This window comes from Musa acuminata, chromosome BXJ1-1, assembly GCF_036884655.1.
Source record: "Musa acuminata AAA Group cultivar baxijiao chromosome BXJ1-1, Cavendish_Baxijiao_AAA, whole genome shotgun sequence".
NCBI lineage: Eukaryota > Viridiplantae > Streptophyta > Magnoliopsida > Zingiberales > Musaceae > Musa > Musa acuminata.
In genome coordinates, this window is record NC_088327.1 from 31,473,536 (window position 1) to 31,499,158 (window position 25,623).

General features: G+C 38.6%; 3 protein-coding genes across 6 annotated transcripts; 1 reads left to right on the plus strand and 2 right to left on the minus strand.

Annotated features, from left to right (window-relative positions):
* Positions 1-4,478: 4,478 nt before the first annotated feature.
* LOC103973435 (mitochondrial outer membrane protein porin 5) lies at positions 4,479-9,897 on the minus strand. The gene is made up of 6 exons (XM_009387998.3): positions 9,743-9,897; positions 9,595-9,662; positions 5,493-5,603; positions 5,315-5,401; positions 5,030-5,238; positions 4,479-4,950 (listed from the first exon to the last, which is right to left on the minus strand). Exons 1-6 carry the CDS (start codon positions 9,786-9,788, stop codon positions 4,644-4,646), a joined length of 828 nt encoding a protein of 275 aa, XP_009386273.2. The 5' UTR covers positions 9,789-9,897; the 3' UTR covers positions 4,479-4,643.
* A 749-nt stretch (positions 9,898-10,646) lies between these two features.
* LOC135677678 (uncharacterized) lies at positions 10,647-18,459 on the minus strand. Of its 4 annotated transcripts, none has more exons than XM_065190068.1 (8): positions 17,792-18,448; positions 17,511-17,673; positions 16,115-16,225; positions 15,828-15,962; positions 14,542-14,646; positions 12,902-13,071; positions 12,711-12,810; positions 10,647-10,802 (listed from the first exon to the last, which is right to left on the minus strand). In XM_065190068.1, exons 1-8 carry the CDS (start codon positions 17,881-17,883, stop codon positions 10,770-10,772), a joined length of 909 nt encoding a protein of 302 aa, XP_065046140.1. In that variant the 5' UTR covers positions 17,884-18,448; the 3' UTR covers positions 10,647-10,769. The 4 variants fall into 4 exon arrangements, with proteins under 4 accessions (XP_065046140.1, XP_065046123.1, XP_065046129.1 ...); XM_065190051.1 differs by lacking the exon at positions 10,647-10,802 and adding an exon at positions 10,942-11,544 and having other exon boundaries at positions 17,792-18,438; XM_065190062.1 differs by lacking the exon at positions 10,647-10,802 and adding an exon at positions 11,355-11,554.
* Positions 18,460-22,701: 4,242 nt separating this feature from the next.
* On the plus strand, positions 22,702-24,127 carry LOC135677696 (probable strigolactone esterase DAD2). The gene is made up of 2 exons (XM_065190072.1): positions 22,702-23,320; positions 23,404-24,127. Exons 1-2 carry the CDS (start codon positions 22,917-22,919, stop codon positions 23,837-23,839), a joined length of 840 nt encoding a protein of 279 aa, XP_065046144.1. The 5' UTR covers positions 22,702-22,916; the 3' UTR covers positions 23,840-24,127.
* Positions 24,128-25,623: the final 1,496 nt, after the last annotated feature.

Consider the following 25,623-nt stretch of genomic DNA (forward strand, 5'->3'; position numbering starts at 1 on the left):
TTCATCATTGTCCTCATCACTTGAGTCATCGCTCAAGTGGTATTCATTTGTCCGGAGTTCCAAATCCTTCCTGTTCTTTGGAAGGTGATTTTGTTCATCATGTTCATCATGTGCATTGTGCACCATTTCATATGTTATCAATGAACCAATTAGTTCTTCAAGTGGTAAGTTGTTTAGGTTTTTAGCTTCTTGTATTGTAGTTACTTTTGAATCCCACTTCTTAGAAAGAGAATGCAAAATCTTGTTTACGAGTTCAAAATCTGAAAAACATTTTCCAAGAGCTCTTAAACTATTGACAACATCCGTGAAACGGGTGTACATGTCGCCTATAGTCTCGCTTGGTTGCATTCGAAAAAGCTCAAAATCATGCAATAAAATGTTAACTTTCGAGTCTTTGACTCTACTAGTTCCCTCGTGCGTGATTTTAAGTGTTCGCCAAATGTCAAAAGTCGTTTCACACGTAGAAATCCGATTGAACTCATTTTTGTCTAAAGCGCAAAATAAGGCATTCATAGCCTTTGCGTTTAAAGAAAAATACTTCTTCTCCAAATCCGACCATTCGTTCATCGGTTTAGAGGGAAGTTGAAAACCGTTTTCAACGATATTCCATAAATCCAAATTCATAGAAATCAAGAAAACTCTTATTCGAGTTTTCCAATAAGTGTAGTCCAGTCCGTTAAACAACGGTGGACAAATAACCGATAAGCCCTCTTGAAAGCCATGAAGAGCCATTTCTCTCGGGTGTAAATCCGAAATGAGAAATACCGGGCTCTGATACCAATTGTTAGGATCAAGAGCACTAAGAGGGGGGGGGGGGTGAATTAGTGGAGCGAAAAACTTTCTGCGATTAAAACGAAACTGCGTTCGAATGATAAAAACGATTTCTGTGTGAAAGCCGATTCTAAGCAAGATGATGTTAAAGTCAATCTATGAAGGCAGTTTGCAGCTATGATGAAAACCAGAATATAGGCGCAAACTGAAATACGACGTTCGTATGAAGAAACTGATTTACGTCTAAATGCTGATTCGTAAATCACTTGATTAGGCAAGATGCAGTTTAAGCAAGAGTATAAAGGTAGTTTGTAGTTATGGTAGAGCTCAAAACGTAAACGCAATCTGAAATATGATGATCGTACGAAAAAACAGATTTACGTCTAAATGCTGATTCGGAAAGTGAAAGGCTTGAAACCCGATCGTATATGCGCAAAAAGCAGTAAGCTTCAGAGGAGGTTTGCAGTAAAGATAATATGCTCAAAGTAAATGCAAACCGAGATTTAGAGTGGTTCGGTCAATCTTGACCTACTCCACTTTTGGCTTCCTCCACCGACGAGGTCACCGACGTCAACTAGAGACCTTCCTTCAATAGGCGAAGGTCAACCACCCTTTTACAGTTTCACTCCTTTTGACAGGCTTAGGAGACAACCCTTACAGAAATTTTCTCTCCTCTCTTTACAACTCAGAACTTGGAAGAACAGAGGGAGAAGAACTTTTGGCCTTTACAACAATTTTGAGCTCTAAGAATCACAGAAAGGATCAAGATTTCGGTGTAAAATTGCTGCCTATCAGTGCTGAATGGGTGGGGTATTTATAGGCCCCAGCCCAGTTCAAATTTGGAGCTCAAAACTGTCAATTCCCGGAATTCCGGGATCAGACGGTTGCACCTCCTGACTGGAGCGGTTGCACCGCCTGGCAGAGCTCGAAGACTGAGCCTCTGGGCGGTGCTACCTCCTATCAGGGGTGGTTACACCTCCTGTTATAGCTCGAAGACCGAGCTCAGGCGGTGCCACCTCCTGTCAGGGGAGGTTGCACTGCCCAGTCTCGCTCAGAGATTGAGCCCCAAGTGGTGCAACCTCCTGCCTTGGGCGGTTCAACCGCCTGGCAGAAATCAGGGTTCGAATGGGTTGATCCATTCGGCCCAATTTGGGTTTTTCAAGGGCCCAATTGCCCCAAGATTAAGTTAATGGGATCACCTCCCATTTCTAACTTAATTAATGTGCTAAATACGATTTTTCCGAAGACATTTACTGTAACTTACTCCTGTGCGTCAATCGCTTCTTCCAGCGAGCTTCCGGTGAACTTCCCTCGATCATCCGATGAACCCTCGGTGATGCTCCTACGGACTTCCGGCAAACTCCTGGACTTGCGATGATTCACTTGGCGAGTTCCGACGAGCTTCTTTGGTAAGTTTATGGACTTCTCGAATTTGTTCCCGCAGAACCTCCGACGACTGTCTGAACTTCCGTCGAACTCTCGAACTCCCAACGTGATCATTGTCTTGACTCCGGCGCAACTCCTATTGCATGTCTTTCTTCCATCGTAGTTAATCATGCACACTTAAAACATAACTTCGATCGAGACAATTAATCCTAAGCAATTAACCAAGTTGTTCGGTATGTCATTGGTCCCTCGACGCTTCGTCCGATTCTTTGGCGCATCGTCCTCTCCTGCAGCCTATTGCCCAATCAGCCATTTGACTCCGCAACTCCGATATCCTTGGCACAATACCCGCTCTTCCTGGCCCGATGCCCGAGTCCACGGCCCGAAGCCTTCTGTCGATACGTCGACCAATCCACCGGCCCGACGTCCAATCTTCTGACATGTTCCTCCGGCACAACATGATTTTCCTGCTTTAATTGTCTAATCCTGATCTAAGCATCCTGCGTCACTCAAAACGCAGATTAAATCATAAACATATATTAAGTAGTTTCATCATCAAAATACGAGATTTAACACTTATATTTTTAATAGGATTTTGATCAACAGAAACATATTTTAAAGCCCCCACGTTTTTCAAAAGAATTAACATAAAACTCATCATATTGCATATGGTAGTTTTCTTACCCATTTCATATGTCATAATATTTTTCATAATTTTATATATGCATCATGTTTATCATAATTTCACATATGCATAATACTTTTATCATAAAAACATTATATCTTAATTTTCATAGCTCTATGGAAGTTCTCGCATAGAGAGCAAGAGAAGAAAATATTATTAGTTCGTCTTCCTAAACATTATTTCTTAATTTATATATTCTCTCTTCTATCTATAAGTTTTGAGTGGTCAAGGACTCTTTCTAACTTAAGAGCTACCAAGACCAGCAAGCAAGAAGTTCTTTTCTTTCAACTTATTATAAGATTCTATAGTTTCATCTTCATCCTCGATATTGTAACAACAAGTATAATAGAATCAACATCTTTAGTAGTATCAATGAAGGTATTGTTAGTTGAAAGATGAAAGATGAGAAAAGGAAGAATCGATGACAAGCGTTTTGTTGTGATTTATCCTTGTCACTTGAGAACTTTTGAGCAATTATCGTTTGAGAACTCTTTGCTAAAGTTATTTGTTTAAATAGTTGAAAATTCACAACAAGATTTTTTTTACTAATTAACTAATAATTTCATTGATTCCTTAATCAAAATATGTTAAGATTTCATCTTAAATCATTTCATTTATGGAGTCCACTTAAAACAAATAATTATCACAACTAATTATAAGAGAAGTTTTCCTCTTTAACTTAACTAGAAGAAAATTGGTTGTTGGCTTAATTATCACAACTTTTTAGGACAAACACAAACTCCAAAATGGTCGTTGGCTTCAATGGAAGAGAAGCTCCAGCTATTTTCGAAGGCCTTCAGCATGCTTCTTCTGCGCACCGCTAGACTAGTCTGCTCGTTCAATCTGATGCCAAGCTCATTGTTGACGACCTCAACAACAACTCATCGCCGACTCCATGGTTTTTGAGAGCCATCCTAAACAATATTAGGATGCTTGATGCTTCTTTTTTTTCTTTTCTTGTCATCAAATCTATAAAATGATGCACAACTGATCAATCAAATACAATGTGAAATTAAATTTGAATGGAGGGTTAGTTAGTTCCTTGTTAGATTCTTAATTAAAATGTGACAGAGATTCACCTTAGATTGTTAGAACATAAATAAATAAGAAAAATAAATAAAATTTTTATTGATACTCTCTGTTACTCGATCCTAACATAATTTGTTAAAAGAGTTTTATCAATGTAATCATTTGATGGAGGTTAAAAATTTGAATCCTCATCCGATAAATTTAAAAAAAAGAGATTATTAGTTGGTCGACTTTCTTGAGATCAATTAAACTCGGCTAGTCAAGATTTCTTTCATTTTGAGAGCAATCAATCAATGTAATTCTTCAACATGTTCTCAGGTTTAAAACCCTCACCAATCTCATTCGATCATGAGACTGATACACCAAATCCCCGAAAATTAGTACGACGTGCGGTTGATGTCATTAGACTTTGTCTGCAAACCACGAATCCTTTTCCTCAGCACCTTTCAAAGTTGCACAAGTCCATTATGAAACGATTTTGTCGAAAATGACGAGCACATCAAAGCAACAAAAGTTTGTGAGAACTTCCGATGATAATTCTGCAAACTATGATGCAACACTTTTTGAGGGTGGCACCCAAAAAACAAGCAGCATTACAAGTTGGCACTAGTGAGAACGCCTCCAATAATAAGAGTGTGAATCTAAATCCCAACAAAACAATTGGTTCCCACAGCATCCAAAACTTCAAAAATATGTCTGTGGATTGTGTTTATTGTACAAAATCCTCCACCATCCAACCACTAAATGCACAATTCATTCCGACATTTAACGGTCAAGGCTTGAGAGCAAGAGCCAAACCAAACTTGGGAGTCCTTTCCAAGGCCTTGGTGTCGAACTCACCGGATATCGTTAGAATGGATTTCGGCTTCAGCTCATGCTGGAGAAGAGCCCCGAGCTTGCCAGAGTTGTTGAGCCTTGCCTTCACTGTTGTCTGGGGATCCAGTGCATGTTGTCCTCCAACAGTCATCGTGTTCTCGTTGGTAGAGAACCTTCTAACGATCTCTGCGACCACAGAGCTCTTCTGCATCTCATCCAAATGGTACACGTATGAAGCTCTAAGAGTGTCTCCCTTATCCGCCCTGATGACAAGAGTGTTACTGGTAAAGATGCCATGGAACTCAGAAGAAGAGGTTTGTGATAAACAACAAAGATGCTTACAGAATGATGGAAGCATTATATTCTGGTTTCTTCAGGGCAATCCCAGCAGTATATTTGATGAAAGTTCCAGAGGCAGTATCAAAGCCAGCCTCTGCACCAAATGCAATGCCTTGGGCACCAACTGTCCCAGAAAGTTCAACTAAAGGGTTCTGCTTCAGAGCCACCACGGAGGCAACACTTGCATGATGATGGAGATATTGCACCTCCAGCTGAATGGAGTAAAAATTCGATTTCAGCCTCCAGGCTCATCAGGTCATAATTATTACTGCCATCAAACCTTGTTACCTTTCCTGAGTTATAATCGGGCAGCTTGATAGAAGCAATAGTCTTTGTGGATGGTAAGATTTCTGCCATGGTCAGAGTGGTAGAAATCTGGTAGAAAACGCAGAGAAAAAAAAATCAGAACCTCTTCGTTGCTTACTAATTTGTGTCTGACAAGAAGATAATGGGGCGACAAACACACATTCGAATCGGTATCGATTTTGACATTAATGAGGGTATTCTTGTACGTATACTGTGTACCGACATCAAAAGAGTAAAGCCCTCCTTTCTTGACAGCAGCAGAAGTAAGTGCCTGTAGATTGAATCAGAAACAGTTTGGAGTCTGTTAAATGCAGAAAAAGAATATCTCAAGACAAGAAACCAGAAGAAAATACATGATAATATAACTTCTGGAACAAATAACTTCAGACATGCACAGCTAGCAATTAACATAGTTTGAGATCAAGTCATGAGCATCAAATTTACTAAAATATCAGAACATAAGGATCACTAGAAAGATGCAAACAACAAAAGAAGAATCTACAAATTATGTAAGTGCTACTTCAAAACTGCGACAGAATTTTCTTCAAATTTGTCTCTGAAAATTATCACATTCCGAGCAAAAGTGCCCAGGGTTGGCTGTTAGGGGAAACAGATTAGATTTGTAGTGTGGTGGAGGTTATTGGATCAAGGTTGTAGTATCTGGTGCTTGAAGGAAAGAAACAGGAGATTGATTAATTGAGAGAGAGAGAGGGAGTAATGGGTGATGATTGATGCAATTTCAAGAAAGAGGGCAACAATGAATGTTTTTAATATGGCAATAGAAATAATCAGGAAAAGACTCGGTAGTCATTACAAAGAAATTAAATTGAAAGACAAAAAAAAAAGTGGGCAGACGACCATTGGCCAAGACAATACTTCTTTAGTTTCTGGTCATCAATGGTGCACCAAGAATTATTAGCAGTTTACACCCCACAAAGAACCTTAACCAGATTTCTCCTGATTATGTAGAACCCATTGACACAGCAGCAAAAACGATAAGGATAAGAATATCAGATAATTACAAAAGACATACTCTATGCATTATTAGCTGTTTACAGCCAAAATAAAGACCGTTCAGATTTCTCCTGACTTTGTGGAACCCATCCACAACATATTGAACTCCCAAAAAGACCATAGTAGTATAAGAAATGACCAGACCTTGGCCCTATTGCAGATTCCATCTAGTCTTGAGAACACCACATAGGAATTGTTTCAGTATTGTTACAACTTCTTTTGTTAAATAGAAAACAAGATTCTAGAAATATTTGTTCTTCCAAGAGGATGCAATCTCAGGTAAATAAGAAAAATATACAAAATAATATATCACAACTATGATGGCTATTTCTGCACCTTCAATATTAAGTACCCACATGATCAAGATGCAAAATTTGCACATTTAATGAAATAAGATTCAGGTCATATGAACCACTCCAATAGATTAACATCAAAACTAGTCACAAAACAGGTGGGTACACCTTTTATACAATGTATCACAGTGTCACCATTATTGCCACAGAAAGATGGAAGTCATTTGTCAATGCTAATGGAGTAAAGACACAGCAAAAAGAGGCAAACACTCTTTTTCCACTCATTACCATTATCTGGACACTAAAACAAGCTTTCGAATCTTACTTGATGATACATTACATGGAAATATAGATAGCTTACAGGTGTGACTTAGAAACAAGGGCAAAGGATCCACATAATATGTTTTAAAAAGCACATCATATGTTTAAAAAAGAAATAAGATTCTCTTTGGAATTGATAGTAATGAGGACTGAGAAAGTAAATTACTAATGAAGAAAGAGAGTAAACAAAATATTATTAAAGAATGGGAGAGAGAAGGGAAAGGTTGATATCAAAATTTTCTTCTTTAGAACAAATTACTTAAACGAGTATGTTTTACCTGCCTCATCTCTGTAACAGAGCTCTTTCCAACTTGGAAAAGGACTAACGTGATTAAATATTATGACTCCAAGATCTGATCAATCATTGTCATGAATTAAGAACTTCGAGTCCAGATAGACCTCAGTTAAAGAAGATTCTCACTAGATGTTAGCTGCTGTTATCAGACATTATCATGCACTAAGCAACTCACTAACTAACCCAGCCAATTGACTTTGCCTATAAAATCTGATCCAAACTGACTCTAATTATAGGGTTAAACCAATGATCAGACCAATCAAACTTATGACTAGAATCAGACTCACCACTAGGAACCAACCTGGGACTCTTAACATGCACTAAGAAACTCACAAACTAACCCAGCCAATTGACTTTGCATATAAAATCTGATCCAAACTGACTCTAATTATAGGGTTAAACCAATGATCAGACCAATCAAACTTATGACTAGAATCAGACTCACCACTAGGAACCAACCTGGGACTCTTAACATGCACTAAGAAACTCACAAACTAACCCAGCCAATTGACTTTGCCTATAAAATCTGATCTAAACTCATTCTAACCACAAGGAACCAACCTTGGACTCTCGCTACACATTGTAATAAAAGATGTGCCTTCAAATAGATTGGATTGTTGGAATTCAGGGGCCCAACCACCACCAGCATTTGGATCCTTTATACACACTAATGCAGTTCTGCTGTGACGCAACTCGGACAGAATGCACAGATACATCAGCATCGATTAAGAGCTGAATTTCTAATTACTGTCACTCTGTTCCTTTATGCCACAATTAATATTAACATGACCGAATGTAAGAAACTGTTATAACAGATACTAGAGATCCTCCTTATAGATCTTGATAAAAACATAACAAACATTGTTGCTCACCTATCTCACTTTTATGTCAACAGTATCAATTTGTGCCACATATTTCAGGCAGCACTTACCATTCTGTTGGGAAACCTGCTACAAATATTATGAGTACAACAGCACAAGTTTCTGATATGTGCCTTCTTAATATTTGAACATCATGCCATCTTTTTTTAATCAGTCAACGCTGTATTTCTGTTGGTTTTCTCCCCTGAACCCAACATCTCAAATGGAGATGATCAGCAATACTTCTTTCTTCTAGGAATGGGTCTTTGGTAATATTTGATGCATGGAATCAGACAGCCTACTATAGCTTTTCTTACAATAACCTTGATAATATGTTTTCTAAGTGCAAAGATACTTCTTTTGCTTGCAATTTTCCTTGAAAAATACTTTGCAATGAAAAACCATGTTTGAACCACCTGACAAGGTAATATACTAATTTGGAGTAACTATGGCAAAGCAACTTTCTATCCAAAGCCAATACATTCAAGAAGACAGTAGAGCTTCAATTATAAAAAAGTAACTCTAAAATTTGATTTCTGACACCAAAGGGTCACGAAATCAAGAGAAAGAATACAGCATATTCAAATATAAAAGAAACAAACAAACAAAGAAAAGTTGAAAATTTCAGACGAATTTAATAGTCCAAAGAGTCAAAGCTATATCAAGAAACATCATATCAACCTAATAGTAAATATAAATCGAAAAAAAAAGATAAAAACGTAGATTCAGAGAACAGTATAAGAAAGGGCAGTTATTCACATCATTTGAGAAATATAAAATGATAATAAATGAATGAGGTTTTCATAGACAAAGAGGGCATGGAAGAAGCAAAATTCCAGAAGGCAAAAGAAATCCAAAACTCAGAAATAAATATATGACAGAATCAATTTTCAGGTAATCATATACAAAGGAAAGCTAGCAAGACACAGCATGACCGCACACAAGGACAACACCTGGCCACATTGAAATACCCAATCAACAGAACAAAAAGTATAACTACATATAATAGGAAAAATCAAATGTGCAGTTAACAGTTAACAGAACAAATAAAACCACATCCAACATTACGAAACTGTGAACCACAGACATGAAGAGCCGCATAAAAGGGCATTAAATCGAGGCAGACTATTTAAGCCACCCCAAATTCCAGAAATGACAAAAACCAATCAACCACTTGCAAATCCACAAATTAAGCGGAAAAAAGAAATGCCCATAATTCCAGATACACACGCAGAAGTTATTCCTGATCTCCTTGGAGCAACAAGCGCTACAAATGGGACCATCCTAAATCTTCACAAAGAAAAAGAAACGAACGTCAATCAGATCGGCAGCAACTATTAGATTACGGAGCCAATCAACATGATTCGACATTGAAATTGCAAAACCTAGAAAATAAGCTCGTCATCAAAGATTCCAAATTCATCAGAAATCGACAAGAGCAAAGTAAGGGTAACGGGGAGAGCCGTAGAGGACGATTACCACACCGGAGGCGCTGGAGGTGGAGATGGTTAGCTTCTGGTCGCAGGTGTAGTCCTTGATCAGCAGATCTGAGTTGCCGAACAAAAAAAAAAAAAACAGAAAACTTCAAGTTTCGAGGAAAAAGAGAGATTGGGAAAAGATGAGATACCTTTGGCCGTCCTGCCGATGTCGGAGAATAGCCCCGGTCCTTTCATGGCTGCGGACGAGAAGAGACGGAGTTCTGCTACAGATGTAAAGAGGCAGACCCTACTGGCCTGGGGAACAGGGGGGGAGTAGAATAAAAATAAAAAAAGAAATTAACAATAATAATAATAATACTTTTCGTGACCGCTCTGGCTTGGCCACTCATCGAACGACGGGCCCCCCACCCAGCGACTCCACACGAGCCAATGGCCCGGTGAGGAGTAGATGGGCAGAGGTAACACTTACAGGTATCGGTCGCTCGCTCACCCCATGAAGCGTTAGCTACGGCCCCACCTCTTCCTCTCCGGCTGCTAATGGCAACTGTGGGCGTGGGCCGCACCGAACGAACGACTAGTTGGTAGGTACGAAGATACCAAACGAATCCGATCAGTTATCGCTGACATACGATGCCGTGAGAATGCATGAGATACGAGGGTAACCCAAAATGACGGCCTTTGTCTTCTTCTTACAATAAAAGGAAATTTAAGAAGGGCAAAAAAAGGCAGCATGCATAGCACAATGCTCCAAATGCGTGCGCTTCATCTTTGTACTCTGCCTGTTGATAATTTTATAGCATTATTCATGGCATCCGATCGCAAGTCCATATAATCCTATATAGGTTTATAGTCATATTCTCGTTTCAAATGTGCCGCTAAACTAAATGAAACCTTGGTGTATATTTCTCTCTACAAATCGTGCGGATTTTGGATCCACATCTTTGAGGGGGATGACGCCCAAAAACGTATGTGGATGCTTCTAGTATCAACCTCTCCATGAATCTCAGTTAAGGTAAGAATTAGATTTGTTGAAATGAGCCTCGATTACCAATTTCCTATCGAACGCCATTAGATGACATCTGGACCAGATCAGTTGATTAAGTACATGCAGTCCAACATGTGTTTAAAGCTCGATAACGTCTGGGAAACTCCAGAGGGCGTTTCCACAGGGTGGGCCGCGCAACAGAATAAACCATGAAGAATAAGCCGTAGCTCTCATCGTCGCAGGCCCACAGTGATCTGTAGTAACTGAAAACAAAATTTAATTCAAGGTATAAGATCAAATGAACTATCAAGAGAATTGATTGGTTGCATAACATGATCATGTCAATACAATGAAGTAGAAGATGCAAGCGGTTGTCATTTAGAGTGGCAAAAGTCGCTAGTATTGCTGAACCAGGAAAGAACAAAAAACCTTCGTTTCCAAACAATGCATTATTTACATTAGTGCAAAAACCCTTTGTTATAGTGATTTAGCAAGTTAATTCATGAAAAAACTTGATCCCTAAGAAAATTAGGTCTGTGTTCAAGTGTTTTTGGAGGCACTTGAATTGTGAAATGTCTGATTGGTAGCATTTACATAATAGTTGCGCCAATCATACTGAACAAACTCAAAAACCATCTCATGCGCAGGCAGAACCATAAAAAGGACTTGGATATTTGATTTGATGGCAGAACCGGAGAAAGCTTGGAAAACATAGCGCTACCATGAAGGAGGAGGACTAGTTACTTGTGAAGATCATTGATATCAGATATGGAGATCCTCGATGTCCTTCAAGATACTTGCACCACCAGCTGATCTTTGTTCTGCAAGATTCACCACCAGCTGCCCACAGGCACCACTGATGTCTTGGCCCATCTCTTGACGAATTGTTGTCCGGATATTGTATACACCTCTAAGAACTTTTTGGAATGTTCTCACATTCTCTTCACTGCTAGTCCTGAAACAACTCGAATTACCAATCGGATTGAAAGGTATCAAGTTTACCACCTGTCTCCAACTAAAAACAGTTAGAAACTGGATCAGGCATTGTACACATTTCTTGTGCAGCTTGCACATCCAATATTGAGATGAAGAATTTCCTGAACTAATTAGTTCCTAAAGTACAGATGATGGATGACATCAAGGCTATATTGGCGATCTGACAGTTTATAGGAATGGCACTTCTGAACAGCTAGTTCCTAAAGTACAGATGATGGATGACATCAAGGCTATATTGGCGATCTGACAGTTTATAGGAATGGCACTTCTGAACAGCTAAGCTGCAGAGACATTAAGGCAGTCTGTTTTATGAACATTTCTAAAAAATATGACACGTAAATTTAACATCTCAAACTGAAAAGTCAGTGAAGACCAACAGTGACCTCACAATGGATAACTGTCATAATATAAAGACCATGGCCTGTGGACCAACTCCAAACTGTTTACACCTAATTTTGATCCATTTTCAAACAAAACAAACCTCCATTCAAATAGACAATATTCTTCAACAACACATGGACAAAGCTTTTGAATTCCTAACTCGATGAATCGTATGCAGCTATCAGGATAACATTTTTCTGGTGAAAGTGGCCAGCTCATTTGACACACACAACAAAAATAGCAGTAAGACAGCTATTGACATAGTAATGTTTTTGCTTCAAATTATCAGAAAAACAAAATATATCAAAAACTATTTTAGCTCATTTATCATGACATTTGCTGCCAAATATAACTTCTCAATCTAGAACTAAAATCAATTTTGCTTATTACAGGAAAACAAGGAAACAATCTAGCACGATTAGATAGGACAAGACCAAAAATCCCTTCAATAATTAACTATAAAAAAATATTTCTGATGAAATGTGTAGCCAAAACAATTCATATCTTGTAGTCAACAAGATAAAGATTCATATGTTGTACCCAACAACTACGACCTTCAGTAATTAAACTATAAAGTCTAATTTTTGTAGCCAAAAGATTCATATTTCTGATGGGATGTTTTTCATATCTTGTAAAGGCGTCTTAAGTCAGTACATCACAGCATATCAAAATATTACTACCTTTTTTCATTTCTGTGCTTGTTCAAACAAACAAATGCTTTTCATTAAATGGCCATAAGAAGTTAATCAGTTTCAAAAGTGGACAGCAAACAATATTTTAGACGATAAGCTCACCACTTTAAATGTTACTAGTAATTTGCCCAGTTGGTGAGCATGCTGCTCGTGATCATTGACCCCATCAAGCATGATGTACTCTACAAAGACTTTCTGCTGACTGCAATCAAGGGTCATAAAAAGATTTGACTAAACTTGAAAATAATAAAGACAACATATTCAGCATATGGGCACAGTTTCCTAGTTCTCACGTGTTTTTTTGATAGGTCTGTAATGCATCCATAAGTTTTCCCAAAGGAAAAGCTCGTGCTGCTGGCATTATCTGGCAACGAATATCCTGATCTGGTGCATGCAATGACACAGCTAGATTCACAGTTGGAAGGTCAATAGGCAGCTTGTTGATGGCATGAATTATCCCAACCTACAGAATGTATAACAGAAATATTATCATTTTGTGAACTATTAACAGTGACTGTCTATGAAACTTGGCTAATAATAGATAAATAATCAACTGCAGATGAATTTAAGATGCATACATGTTAATTTAGTAGCAAAAAGATATTCATTTCATTTTAAACAGAATGGAAAGATACTGCTATGTGCCTTACTGATTTTGTTTGCACAAAATGGTGACAAAATGGCTTATTAACAAAAAACTGATATGTATATTTTTTTATTAAATTTTTTTCTGATGTTATTAATATATGTATGTTGCAATTCACACAAAAGTGTTGTTGATGTTTAGACAATAAACCATAATCATATATTAAAGGCTCCTTTACTTTGAATTAACAAGAAAATAAAAGTGTGGCTATGAGATGTAAAGATAAAAGCTAATCTGAAGTTGTAATAGGCATGTTGTACTTAAGTCGAGATGCAATACTGCATCAATGATAGTGATCATATCAATACAAGAACAATTCTATTAAGCACACAGAAGAGAAACAACACAAGAGGATCAACAGAAACAAGATGAAAAACCCAAACAGAAAAATCAAGAACTAGAAGAAACAAGTAAATGGGTAGAGATAGCATTAATGAAAGTGATCACATCAATATAAAGACAACTTTAAAGTAGACAAAAAAGAAATAAAACATAAAGAGGATCAACAGAAATAAGATGTCAATACCCAAACAAGAAAAAAAAGGAAGTACAAGAAACACATTTAAGTGATTATTGTGAAAGGGAAAATAAATAATCTTTTGGAAATGATGAAGACCATGAAAGATGAAAGCCAAGTATCAGATTAAATTTGAACAGGTTCCATCAAGAAATTATGATATATAATACAAATTAATATTCACAAACAAATCCATAACCAAACAAATGTCCTCTGCGGTGCGGTGTTCACCAATATAAATTATATTGAAATCTACAGGAAACCCTTATCTAATTAGAGTGAGAAAGGCCATATAAGAGTCAAGCTTTAGTGAATACTAAAAGTATCAAACATCCTATTACAATGTAGAACATGCTCCAACATAACTGTTTATGCTATTGTACGGCTTACAGGAAACAAGATAAGCATCCTTACTGAGAGATATTTAGGCTACAACTCAATAATAGGAATATAGCCCTTGATAGACATGACAAACACACTGGGATTGTAACCTGTTTGGATGACAGCTTAAATGGCTTTAGCCCTAGACAGAAATGAAAAGCAAACCAAAATATAAATAAATGCCTGACATGGAAAATTGTCAAGTATTTTGACAATAAAATTTAGATAACTGTTCCACCAAGAAATGCACAATGGGAATCAAGGTTTGATGAGGTTGATACATTTCAAACTCAGAAAATAAAATGAATGAAAGCAAGTACACATGAAGGAAAGGACGTAATAAATCCACCAATAATATTTTAAAAAATGCATTAGCAGTTAGTACCTACAGTTGATACAGTAATTTTTTTAGGTGATAGCTGAAATGGAAATCCTGTCATGATCTGGATGGCTTCCACTAAAGCTGCATAGTTGTTTAATGGTTCCCCCATGCCCTGTGTAAGTACAACCATCAATAAGGCCAAGGAGTCATCTAGGTATAGAATACAAAATTCACTAGCTATTCTCAATGGCAAAATAGAGAAGCTCTGTGTACAATAAGAAGATGCTTGAGATAAGTGTGTTGCAAAACACAAATATATTTAGAGCTAAAGCAGAGAAGAACCAAAATTAAAAGTTCACCTGCATCACATGCCAAATAGTTTTGAAAGGTTGTGAATACTTTCAAATTGTTGCACATTTATATTTCCCTTTTATCAATCTGGTTTAAGATTTCAAACAGATCAAAACAACTGTAAGCATAATCAACCAATGCCTATCCATAGTCAACAATACCCAGTGTAGTAAAAAACGCTAGACACTAAAAGGCACCAAGGTGCCAAAACGCCCTAGCAAAGCTAGGTACTTAAATATCACCATCAAAACATCAAACTGCATTCATTTAAAATACCAAAGTACTATATTGTCCAAATCTAATAATAAAACTGCTAAAAGAAAAAGAAGATTAATGTTAAAAATTTAACAATTTCCCTCAAGAAAGTCAATGACCATCAAATTCGTAGACTATGGACCATTATTAATAATGATTAACATTACATGATTACAAGAGAAAGAAACATAAGGAGAGGTGGAAGAAGTATGCAGAAGGAAATAAGGGGTTGGGAGGGTAGCAAGTAGCTATTTGAGTGAGACCATTCATCTAGTTCAATTGAACCAAATTGGCTCGACTTAGGCTCAACCCAGCCTAAGTTGAATCAGGTAGGCGCTTGGTCCACCCAACGCCTGGGCCACGCCCGATTGAAGTCGCTCGCCTAGCCTACTTATCAAGCGCTCTCACCTCGCTTGGGTGCCAAGGTGAGCGCTCAGGCATCTGATGACTTCACTTAATCGACCCTAATGAATTCTAAAGCAACACTATTGACATGTGCAACAAGACAATAAGTTATAGACAAAAGATGCTAACACATATATTACCATGAAAACAGAATTCTGCATATGAGTAAAGTGAGATACATGCAACAATTGTTCCACAATCTCTCCTATCGAAAGATTATTCACAAAACTTATTCAATGTCAACAAAGCAAATTGACACTAATGCATGCTAAAGCAACATTCATGATATGTGTAACAAGACAAAACAAGTTTCAGAACAAGAGATGCTAACACATATATTACCATGAAAACAACATTCCGTATATGTGTGATGCGAGATGCATGCACCAATTGTTCCACAATCTCTCCTGATGAAAGATTGTTCTTAAAACCCATTGTCCCAGTAGCACAGAATTTACAACCCATTTTGCAGCCCACCTGAAAACAAGCTGGTTATGGAACTCAAAGCTCTTGAAAAAAGAATAACTGCAGAATCTTAACCAGAAACATGGCATTCAATAGTCTAGCTAAGATTATTTGTCATAAACCAGAATATGGCTATTACACCAGAGCAAACAGAATGGTCGCACCTGGGATGAGACACACAAGGTTGATCTAGGACCCCCAGAACGAGGTTTTCCATCATATTTTCCTTGTCGTGTGTCATATCTCATAATTACAGCCTCCACAGAGTTGCCATTCTGATAATAAAAAAAATAAAAACAACAATAATATCCTTTTCTTTAGCAAGATAACACTTAAGCTGTTCTATAAAAAGATCATAAAGTCTTCATAGGACAAGTCTAATTAATAATAATTTTTTTATCATTATTCACTCATCTGTCTTCTGTAAGATCATAAAGTCTTCTTAGGACAAGTCTAATTAATAATAAAGGTTTGACATCATTCACTCGTCTGTCCTTTATAAAATTTAAAGCCTTTTTTTCTTCGAAAATAATACCTTTATACTTGTTCTCAGTAACTGAGTAGATTAATCTGGCAGTGCTAGAGCTTCAAAATTTCAAACGGAACTTTCGAATCTTCTCGTAGTTCAGACAAGCTACGTTTATGGTGCATACACAGAGGTGTGATAATGGGTTGAGATGGCTTGGGACTAGATTCCATTTAGGTAGGGCTGCAGTGACAAATCAACAAATCAAACTACGCACTAGCTGAACACAATTTATTCTTTTAATTCAATATTATCTTCGAATAATATTAATTATTTAATCATTATGTATATGGAATAAGTTAGACAACCATTAAAAGATTTATAGAGTCAAATATTGAAAAATAACACTTTATACCTTACCTTAGGTGGGAAATTAGCTATGTGAGGAGAAGGGGCATTCTTCCTAATCCCTTATCTCCCAATCCATCTACTTGGTTCTTGTCAAGCACATTTTTGAAGCGCAAACGACTAGAACTTATGAAAGGTAAAGCTACAGATACTTATTGTCGCATTAAGTAATGCTCCTAGTGGTTCAATTTTAGTTACCATCATGAATCTCGAAAGCAAGACAATTTGAATGTAAAGAGAAAGGTGTGAAAATAAAATAAAAAATTATTTGTTTACGGTGAAAAAATGATATAGGTGACCTGAAAGGCTAGTATCGTAGTGAAAACCAGGACCAGAGCATCGGTCACAAAAAACATAGCTAACATGGCTACTCATCAGACCCCTGACTCTAATGCATTCCATTTTTCTGTCTACGAAGCACCACAATCACAAATGGGATGAAGGGCGAGCGAAATCTAAAGTTTGACCAAATCAAACTATCTACAACAAAACTAAAGTAGAAATTGACATAAAACCAACAAGCCCGAGGTCCACAGCTCAACCTAGCAATTGACATTAGAATTCATTCTATCAGCACACAATAGGCAGAGCCACAGCAATCTCAAGCAACAAGTGAAATCAAACGGGGAACATCAGAATCCAATCTGTCAGCCCCAGATCGGACAAGACAGAGAAAGATGCGAGACCTGTAGACGGATGAGGAGCTTGGTTGTGAGTCGGTCGTTGGAGTCGAGGGCGGAGGAGAGAAAGGAGGTGAGTGGCCGGAACTTGGAGCTGAGTAGAGGGTACGCCGCCGAAGGAAGCGAGGGCACGCCGCTTAGATCGCAGCCAGGGTTGTGGAGGACGTACCTGCTCAAATTCACAGCGGAAAGAGATCACACGATGATGGTCGAAGAAGAAACAAAACCCTAAGAAGGCAAATTAGGAGGCGTTGAGCGAGGGAGAGAGGGAGTTGTTGATTAGTTACTTCCAGATGAGGGGGACGAAGTGGGGGCTGATGCCGGCGCTCTCGAATTCCGTCCGCAGGGCTCCGCCGTCGAACACGGATCGGAACGCCATGGGAAGCAGCAGGAGGATGGAAGAGGGAACAAAGCGTCTATCTGTTTAGGTTGTTATGAACTTTTGCTTTCCTCTTATCTTATTTAAACGTGTGTTAGTGTATATACGAATCTTCTTAAAATGAGATATTTTCCTCTTATCTATAGTGTTTATTCATGTATTTTATCTATGTATTTGTTTTTTTTTGCCCAAGTCTTTTTTCCCCCTCTCTCATAATTGTTCATGTATTTTCATATTGATTAATGTATTTACTGTTTGGTTAGTTTTCTTTTTTCCGTATGTATGAAAACATGAGAGAAAGAAATGTTTTTTTGGGATAAAAATATTAAAGTTTGAGCATTTTATAATTATTATAGTTCTAAAGCCCAAATGGCATGAAATTATGTATTGCAGGTGCAATGGGAAGTGTCTTTCATCGGATATAAATTATGAGTGTTCTCATATAAATTTTAATAAAAATTAATATCGTGTCATCTGCTAAATCTCTTCATGTCCCATTGGTGAGAGTCATGTACATTAGGTCATCCTTATTAGATTATAATAGACATATCTTTTGGGAATCAAGTGTAATCATTTCGCAAGTAGCCGTAATATTTTTTTTTCTATTTAAAAAATAGAACTAAAGAGAAACATGGGAAAAATAAAACATAGTAAAAATTATTTCATTTCAACTACAAAAAGTTCTTATATCTATCAAGCCAATGAGAATAATATATGTACTCCAATACATTTTAATGTTACCTAAATATCCTTTCAAAAAAATAATTATATATATAATTTAAAAATATCATCTGTCGGGTTTTTACCAAATGATCCCTTTGATTTTAACCTATGGTTTTTTTATTAATTTGATGAAAATATCTCTTTCTCCATCAACCTTCGTTGACCACTATAATTGCCCCTAACTATCATCATCATCCTCGCCATTACGGTGCCTCCTCTCTTCCCCCTTCTCCTCTCCCTCCTCTCTTTTGTAATTCATGGTGGTTGGATTTGCTATGGGAGTGGTTAAGTACACCTCTATGTTCCTCGTTGAAACCCTCAAGACCCAGATGCAAGCTAGCTCCTCGCCCTTCCACTCTGTCACTTGGTCTTTGCCATGCTATTCACTTTATTCTCTAGGCAGAGGGGCCCCTTCCTCGTGCCATGAGTCTCAATGCTAACCTCACTTATGTCATCTACTTCTCCGTCTACAATATCTCTAAGGAGTTGCTCTCGATAAAGAACTCCAATAATTCAATCACCTATGCACATTGTTGAGAGGGGGGGTGCATGGGGAGGAGGGGGGTGGGGGTGCTTTGTGGAGTAGTGGGGAAAGAAGGAAGGGAAGAAGAGGAATGAGGGAATGGGAAGGGAAAGTGGGGAGGAAAGAGGTGGCAGAGCAAGGGGAGCGACAAAGGAGGAGGTATCACACGTGATGGGAATAAGGGGGACAACAACAATAACAAAGGTGACAATAATCGAGGGCGACAGGGGAGGGATATTTTCATCAAGTTGGTCGAGGTCGAGGGCGACATTAAAAAAAGAGTGCCCAAATAAAAAACAACTATGATATATATATATATATATATATATATATATATATATATATATATATATATATGATTTCCTCGACCTCTCTTTCTATCTTTGGGTTTTTCCATAAGGTTATCCTGGTTTTTATTTTTCTCATTTGATGTTTTTTTATAATATCTTAAATATCCCTTGCCTTAGCCACCTATTCCGAGTAGGCATAATTGATTATTGCTTCCACCTCTATCTCCCTTTGCCTTGTCACACTATCTCTAACATCCTCCACGGTGGTCAATGTCCATGGGATACTGAGACAAGTAGCTTGAGATCCTAGAGAATATACAAGGCATCAACTATCCAACTCTAGGAAACATCCATAGTGATGAAATAATAGGTCACCCAGGAATCCAAGTGGAACTCCTCTAGAGTGCATTGCAAAGCTAAGAGTGCAAGTGGTAGAGGGTGAGGAGGAGGATGTCATCATTTGAGGAGGATAAGGATGGAAGGCAACAATATAGGAGAGGGCAAGAGGAAGAGGGTTGAGTTAGGGGGCGATGGTGTAGAGGGTGATACGAAGGTTGATCTATATGAGGTTTGGGTTACGATCCATCAACTCGATATCACCTTTTGGATATAAGTTTTGGTAGAGAAGAAAACTACGATAGAAAGACCAAGCATAAAACTAAAAAAAATAACCTATTTTACTTGTAAAGCTAAAAATGCTAACTACAAAAGTTGAAATAACGAAACAAAAGTATGATAGAAAGTTTACATAGTTATAAGCATGCAAGTTGTCTTTGAACAACACTTGGGTGCTCTCGGGAGTTCACATATCATTACCAATTTAAGTCTCTTCATTTCTTAATGTTGGAACATGCTGGTCATAGGTGCCTTGTAAGCCAATCACGTGAGTGATGACACGTGTGACATGACACACTATCTTATTGTTTATTATTATTATTATATTCTCTCACTTTGTATTGCTTATATATATATATATATATGATCATGGATCTATGTAATAATAATAAAATCATAATAAGATCATGATAATGAGACTGATTCACCTTCACTTTTCAACACAGATCATAAATAATCCTAGTCATAAGTTAATTAAGAGGGATATCGAGATAATTAAATAAATTAGTGTAATATATATCTATCCGGATATGATTAGTCTCATAGTTACTCGTGTAGGGACACTAGGGATACAATGCATGTGCTCATTAGAAAATGAGTTCACTAATTAATCCATTTATGAAATTCTGAATGATTAATTATACCTAACTCTAAAGATTCTTAATACCTAACAAGAACGAATTTATGATTCATCTCTACTAATTGCTTGGGCATCGATCTAGAAAGAATTTCTTTTGAGCTTATTGATTATCTATAATCAACGATTTTTAACCTACAATCTCATTAAAAGAATGATGTCATGAATCACTAAACGATAAGCGCATATCCACCCAACTGTCATCCTACAGTTAGTAGTTTTTTTTTAAAATTATCAATATAATCTAGAATCAAAATTTTTTTATTTCATAGAATTTTGTTTTGGATTTAATGGTTCATAAATGAATCATCCTAGACTATTTTATATAACGAAAGGAGATACAAAGACTCGATCAGTTCAGGTAGTGATTGGTCTGACAGAACGGTAAAACCCCATATAACTTTCTTCAATTTTAACTCATTAATTTTAATTCACTGGTAGCCCAATCGACAATGACGTATCTGGAATCAGAATACAAGTCTGGGAGTATCCAGTAGTTACTCTAACCTATTGCACATATGAAAATCACTAATAATTACTGTTACAAAGTGAAGGAATAAATTGAATTCAGTTGATAAAGTAGGAGCATACTTAAACAACAAAAGGTATGTACCAGTCATTAATTTCAACATGAACAATGAAACCATACCAAAATTCAATTCTGTGATCAGCTTCGTGTTTCTGGAATTAAATTACCTGCAAAATTTGCACTGAATGATTCGATTCCGTACTCGTAGACCTGTCTTGCAATAGATTAAATGCAGATTAAGTGAAGAGGAGAATGAGGAAGGAAAACAGAAAATTGGAATCAAGGGTTAAGTATAAACATAAAGCTATCATTCTAGTTGGTTGACTAATGCATTTGTAATAACCACTAAGAACAATCGACTGAAAACGATAACAGTGCAGAATCCTCACCTTTGTTATGCCATGCTTCCATAAGTGTAATCGATTAAGATTTGCTTCCCTTAGTTTTTCCTTTTTATTCCCCTGATCTACTGGCCACAGGGACCTGAATTAATAAGATGAAATAAATGGAACGGGGATGAATGAATCAAACCTTGGTAGAAGCGTACGATGCACCATCGCCGACGAGGCTCCATCTCGCTATCAAAAGGGGAAAGAAAAGGAAACGGCTAAATCATCGCATTTTGACCTGAAAATACCAGAATTGTGAATTAAGCCGAAGGAGAGGAAACAACTTCATTTCCGCAATGATTGAAACAAAAAGAAAATAAGAGAAAGAGGGAAATAATCAACCCATCCGTCGACCAAAATTTTGAAAGGAAACCCTAACCAAGAGTGAGATCGAAGATCAGCCGTCGATCGGTGGAGATGAAAGTAAATGGATGGAGGGGGAATGACCCGCGTAAAGAAGTGAAAAGACAGCGGCGGTGGCGGCGACGAGGACTAGACCTTGTTGGGTAGAATGATCTTGAGAGGGTAACGAGAGAAGTATCAAATGGCGGCGGATTCCCCTTCCCACCTCCTCCACCACCACCCTTCCATTTCCGTCGACCGTCTTCGACGATCTGTAGCAGTAGCACGGAAGTCGCTCCATCGCAACATCCGAACCGTCCATCGTCAACCAGCAACATCTTGCTCCGCCCCGCAGCAGCCTCCGATCACAATTCACATGCCAGTCAATTGTGCCGCGGGGCCTCTTTTGGGGTCTGCCGTCAACAACTTTGGTTGGTTGACAAAAATTGTAGATTTATTTATGCATCTTAAACATCAAATGTACGTATCCAAATAGTTTAATTCCCACGTTATATGTGTACTACTACATATTTACTGACGTGACCTTTTTTTAAGCTGTAACTCAAACCAAATTGGAAGCTGTTTGGTTTTCCAAAATGTTAGATGACCCCTAAACCCATTAGACAAAAGTAAACCGGACCAAATCGCTCGGCCTGATGGGTTCATTTTGCACACCCTTCAATTGGCATCCCACTCACACCGGTAGCGGTCAAAGACTCAAAAGGAGAACAAGTCGAGAGGGTTCCCAGAGACCTCTGGTGCAGATTGGAAACGACAAAGATAAGAAAGATAAGAGTGGCGTATTTAATTGGCCTTCAAAAGCTGAAGCTGATAGGGCAGACGAACAAATTGTTGTGAGAGAAGCAGCAGCACCTCCTCCTCAATCCCTGATTGTTATTTACTGTTCCGAGCTCCCGACATCCGAGGAGCACACACTCCTATGCCATAACAGACCAGTACTCTGATCGTAGAGAGATCGACGACGATGGGTTTTGGCAGCAGCGATGATACGGCCACCAAGGGCCGCAAGCTGCTGGAGATCCTCAACGTGAGGATGGTCGGCGCTGGCTGTCGAGTCCTGGTGCTGTCCCACGGCTTCGGCACCGATCAGTCGGCGTGGAACCGCGTGCTCCCTTACTTCCTGCGTGATTACAGGGTGGTGCTCTACGATCTGGTCTGTGCCGGCAGCGTCAACCCCGACCACTTCGACTTCCACCGCTACACCACCCTCGACGCCTACGTCGACGACCTTCTCGCCGTGCTCGACGCCCTCGGCGTCGACCGGTGCTACTTCGTCGGCCACTCCGTATCGGCCATGATCGGCATCCTCGCCGCCATCCGCCGCCCTCTTCTCTTCCTAAAACTCATCCTCGTCGGAGCATCCCCAAGGTGTGCGGTTTACTGCTTCTTTTACATATGCACATGTGCTCTCGTGGTCTGTGTGTGTGTGACAAGGTCTTGGTGGAAGCCAGGTTTCTGAACGATGGGGATTACCATGGGGGGTTCGAGAGGGAGGAGACCGAAGAGGTGTTCTCAGCGATGGAGGCGAACTACGAGGCGTGGGTGCGAGGGTTCGCGCCGCTGGCGGTGGGGGCGGACGTGCCGGCGGCGGTGAGGGAGTTCAGCCGGACGCTGTTCAACATGCGGCCGGACATATCGCTGTTCGTGTCGCGGACGGTGTTCAACAGCGATCTGCGGGGGGTGCTGGGGCTGGTGCAGGCCCCTTGCGTGGTGATCCAGACCGCCAACGACGTGTCGGTGCCGCCTTCCGTCGCCGCGTACCTCAAGGCCCACCTCGGCGGCCGCACCACCCTGGAGCTCCTCCACGACGAGGGCCACCTCCCCCACCTCAGCGCCCCCGCCTCCTTCGTCCATGTCCTCCACCGCGCCCTGACGACAACCCAATGAACGCTTCCAATTCCTCCTCCTCCTCCTCCTCCACCATCACCTGATGGTTTGGCCCACCACCATCACCTGCATCCGAACCTGATCAATTTGTGGAGAATTACGTGTCTTCAAGTGTGTGTGTTCATTGCTGCTATAGTACATGTCCATTGGAGGTATGTGGTCACGTGAGGACTTTTCCCGTCCACCTTTGGTTTTGCTACTCTACTGCTTTTTTCCGCTTACCGTGCTACACAATAATGAATATCGAATAAGGAGGTGGGGAAGTGCGCGGGTCGTTTCCATGCTTCATTTTTCGCTTCATCTCTGTGTATGTGAACCTCCAATGAAGTAGTGATCCAAATGAGACACAGGTTTCTGATGTGATAGGGGAGATGTGTGGAGTGGCCGATGTGGTGGGGCTGGTGGAGAGAGAGGAACATATAATGTTTTGGGAACTTCCAAGGGAAAAGAAGGGGATGTGGAGGAGATAGTGATGTGAGTGGTGCTTGTGGGAGAAGGCTCCAGTGATGGAGGGCAATGAAATCTGGATATAGATCAAGATGGGACCTAAAGAGGAGCAACAGGTGGCTGTGAATCTTATCCTGGTGGAGGGGCCTTCTATGACTTTGTCGTTTGTTTGTGCTGTCTCCCACAACCCTTATCTAACATTTGTCCTTTTCTTATTTTCTTTTTTACTAAAATAAATTTATTTCATAATAATAAGTGCACACAAAATTATAAGTTTTAATAATGATAAAACTATTTGCTCTTCTACTTTCCTCTAATAGAATACCATTAATATAGAAATTATCTTATTTTGCTATCATTTTTTAATTCAAGATAAACTATTCTTTTAAGCATAGATAGGAATACAATGACCTGTTGGTTACATGTATTAATATATACTGGGACATGATGGTAGAAAACTACTTGGCAAATTATGAGAAAATAAGTTCCTTATATACTCTCTAATTAACCAAACAGTACATTGAGTGTACCATCATGTCCCAAACATGAACACCATTTGAATTACTAGAATTTTCACCACCATTTTGGACCAAATCCTTTATTTATGCCTCCTTGGAGATGAAATGTTGTATCATCGTGATTAATTAACTTCCCTAATAAAGTAACATCTAACGTCTTATGGGATTGATACTTATATGTTTGGAAATATAAGTTCAACTCATTGCATGATAAATATAATATCCAATTTTATCGTCATGTAATTTTGCTATCATCATAGATATAAGATAGCAAGTTTTACAACATACAAGTTAGTAAATTTTATAATATTTTAGAACATGTAAGCTAGTAGTTTTGAGATGTTCAAGAAGGCAACTCTTGCTTGTTAAAATATGTAAATTTGTCAATTTTGCTAGATATGCAAGTTAGCATGTTTTGCTTCTTGAGATGGGCAAGATAGCACTTTTTCTTGAGATCGCAAGATAGCATTTCTTGTTGAAGTGTGCAAGCTAGCCATTCTTGCTTCCTTTAACAATGTGCAAGTTCTGAGTTTTGCTTCTTGAGATAGGTAAGCTAGTGATGTTCAAGACAGCAAGCTCTTTCTTCTCTTTTGAGAAGTGTCATTTTTGCTTCTTTTGCAAAGTACAAGCTAGCAAAATTTTACATTATTTTACAACATGCAGGTTAGCAAGATACAATGTTTTACATGAAGCAAGCAAACAATTTGAAGTGTTACGTTTGTATCTTCTCTTTAGATGTGCAAGAAAGTAAGCAAGTTTTTGTACTTTCTTGACTTGTGCAAGCTAGCTAATTTGCTTTCTAGCATGTTTTGCTCCCCC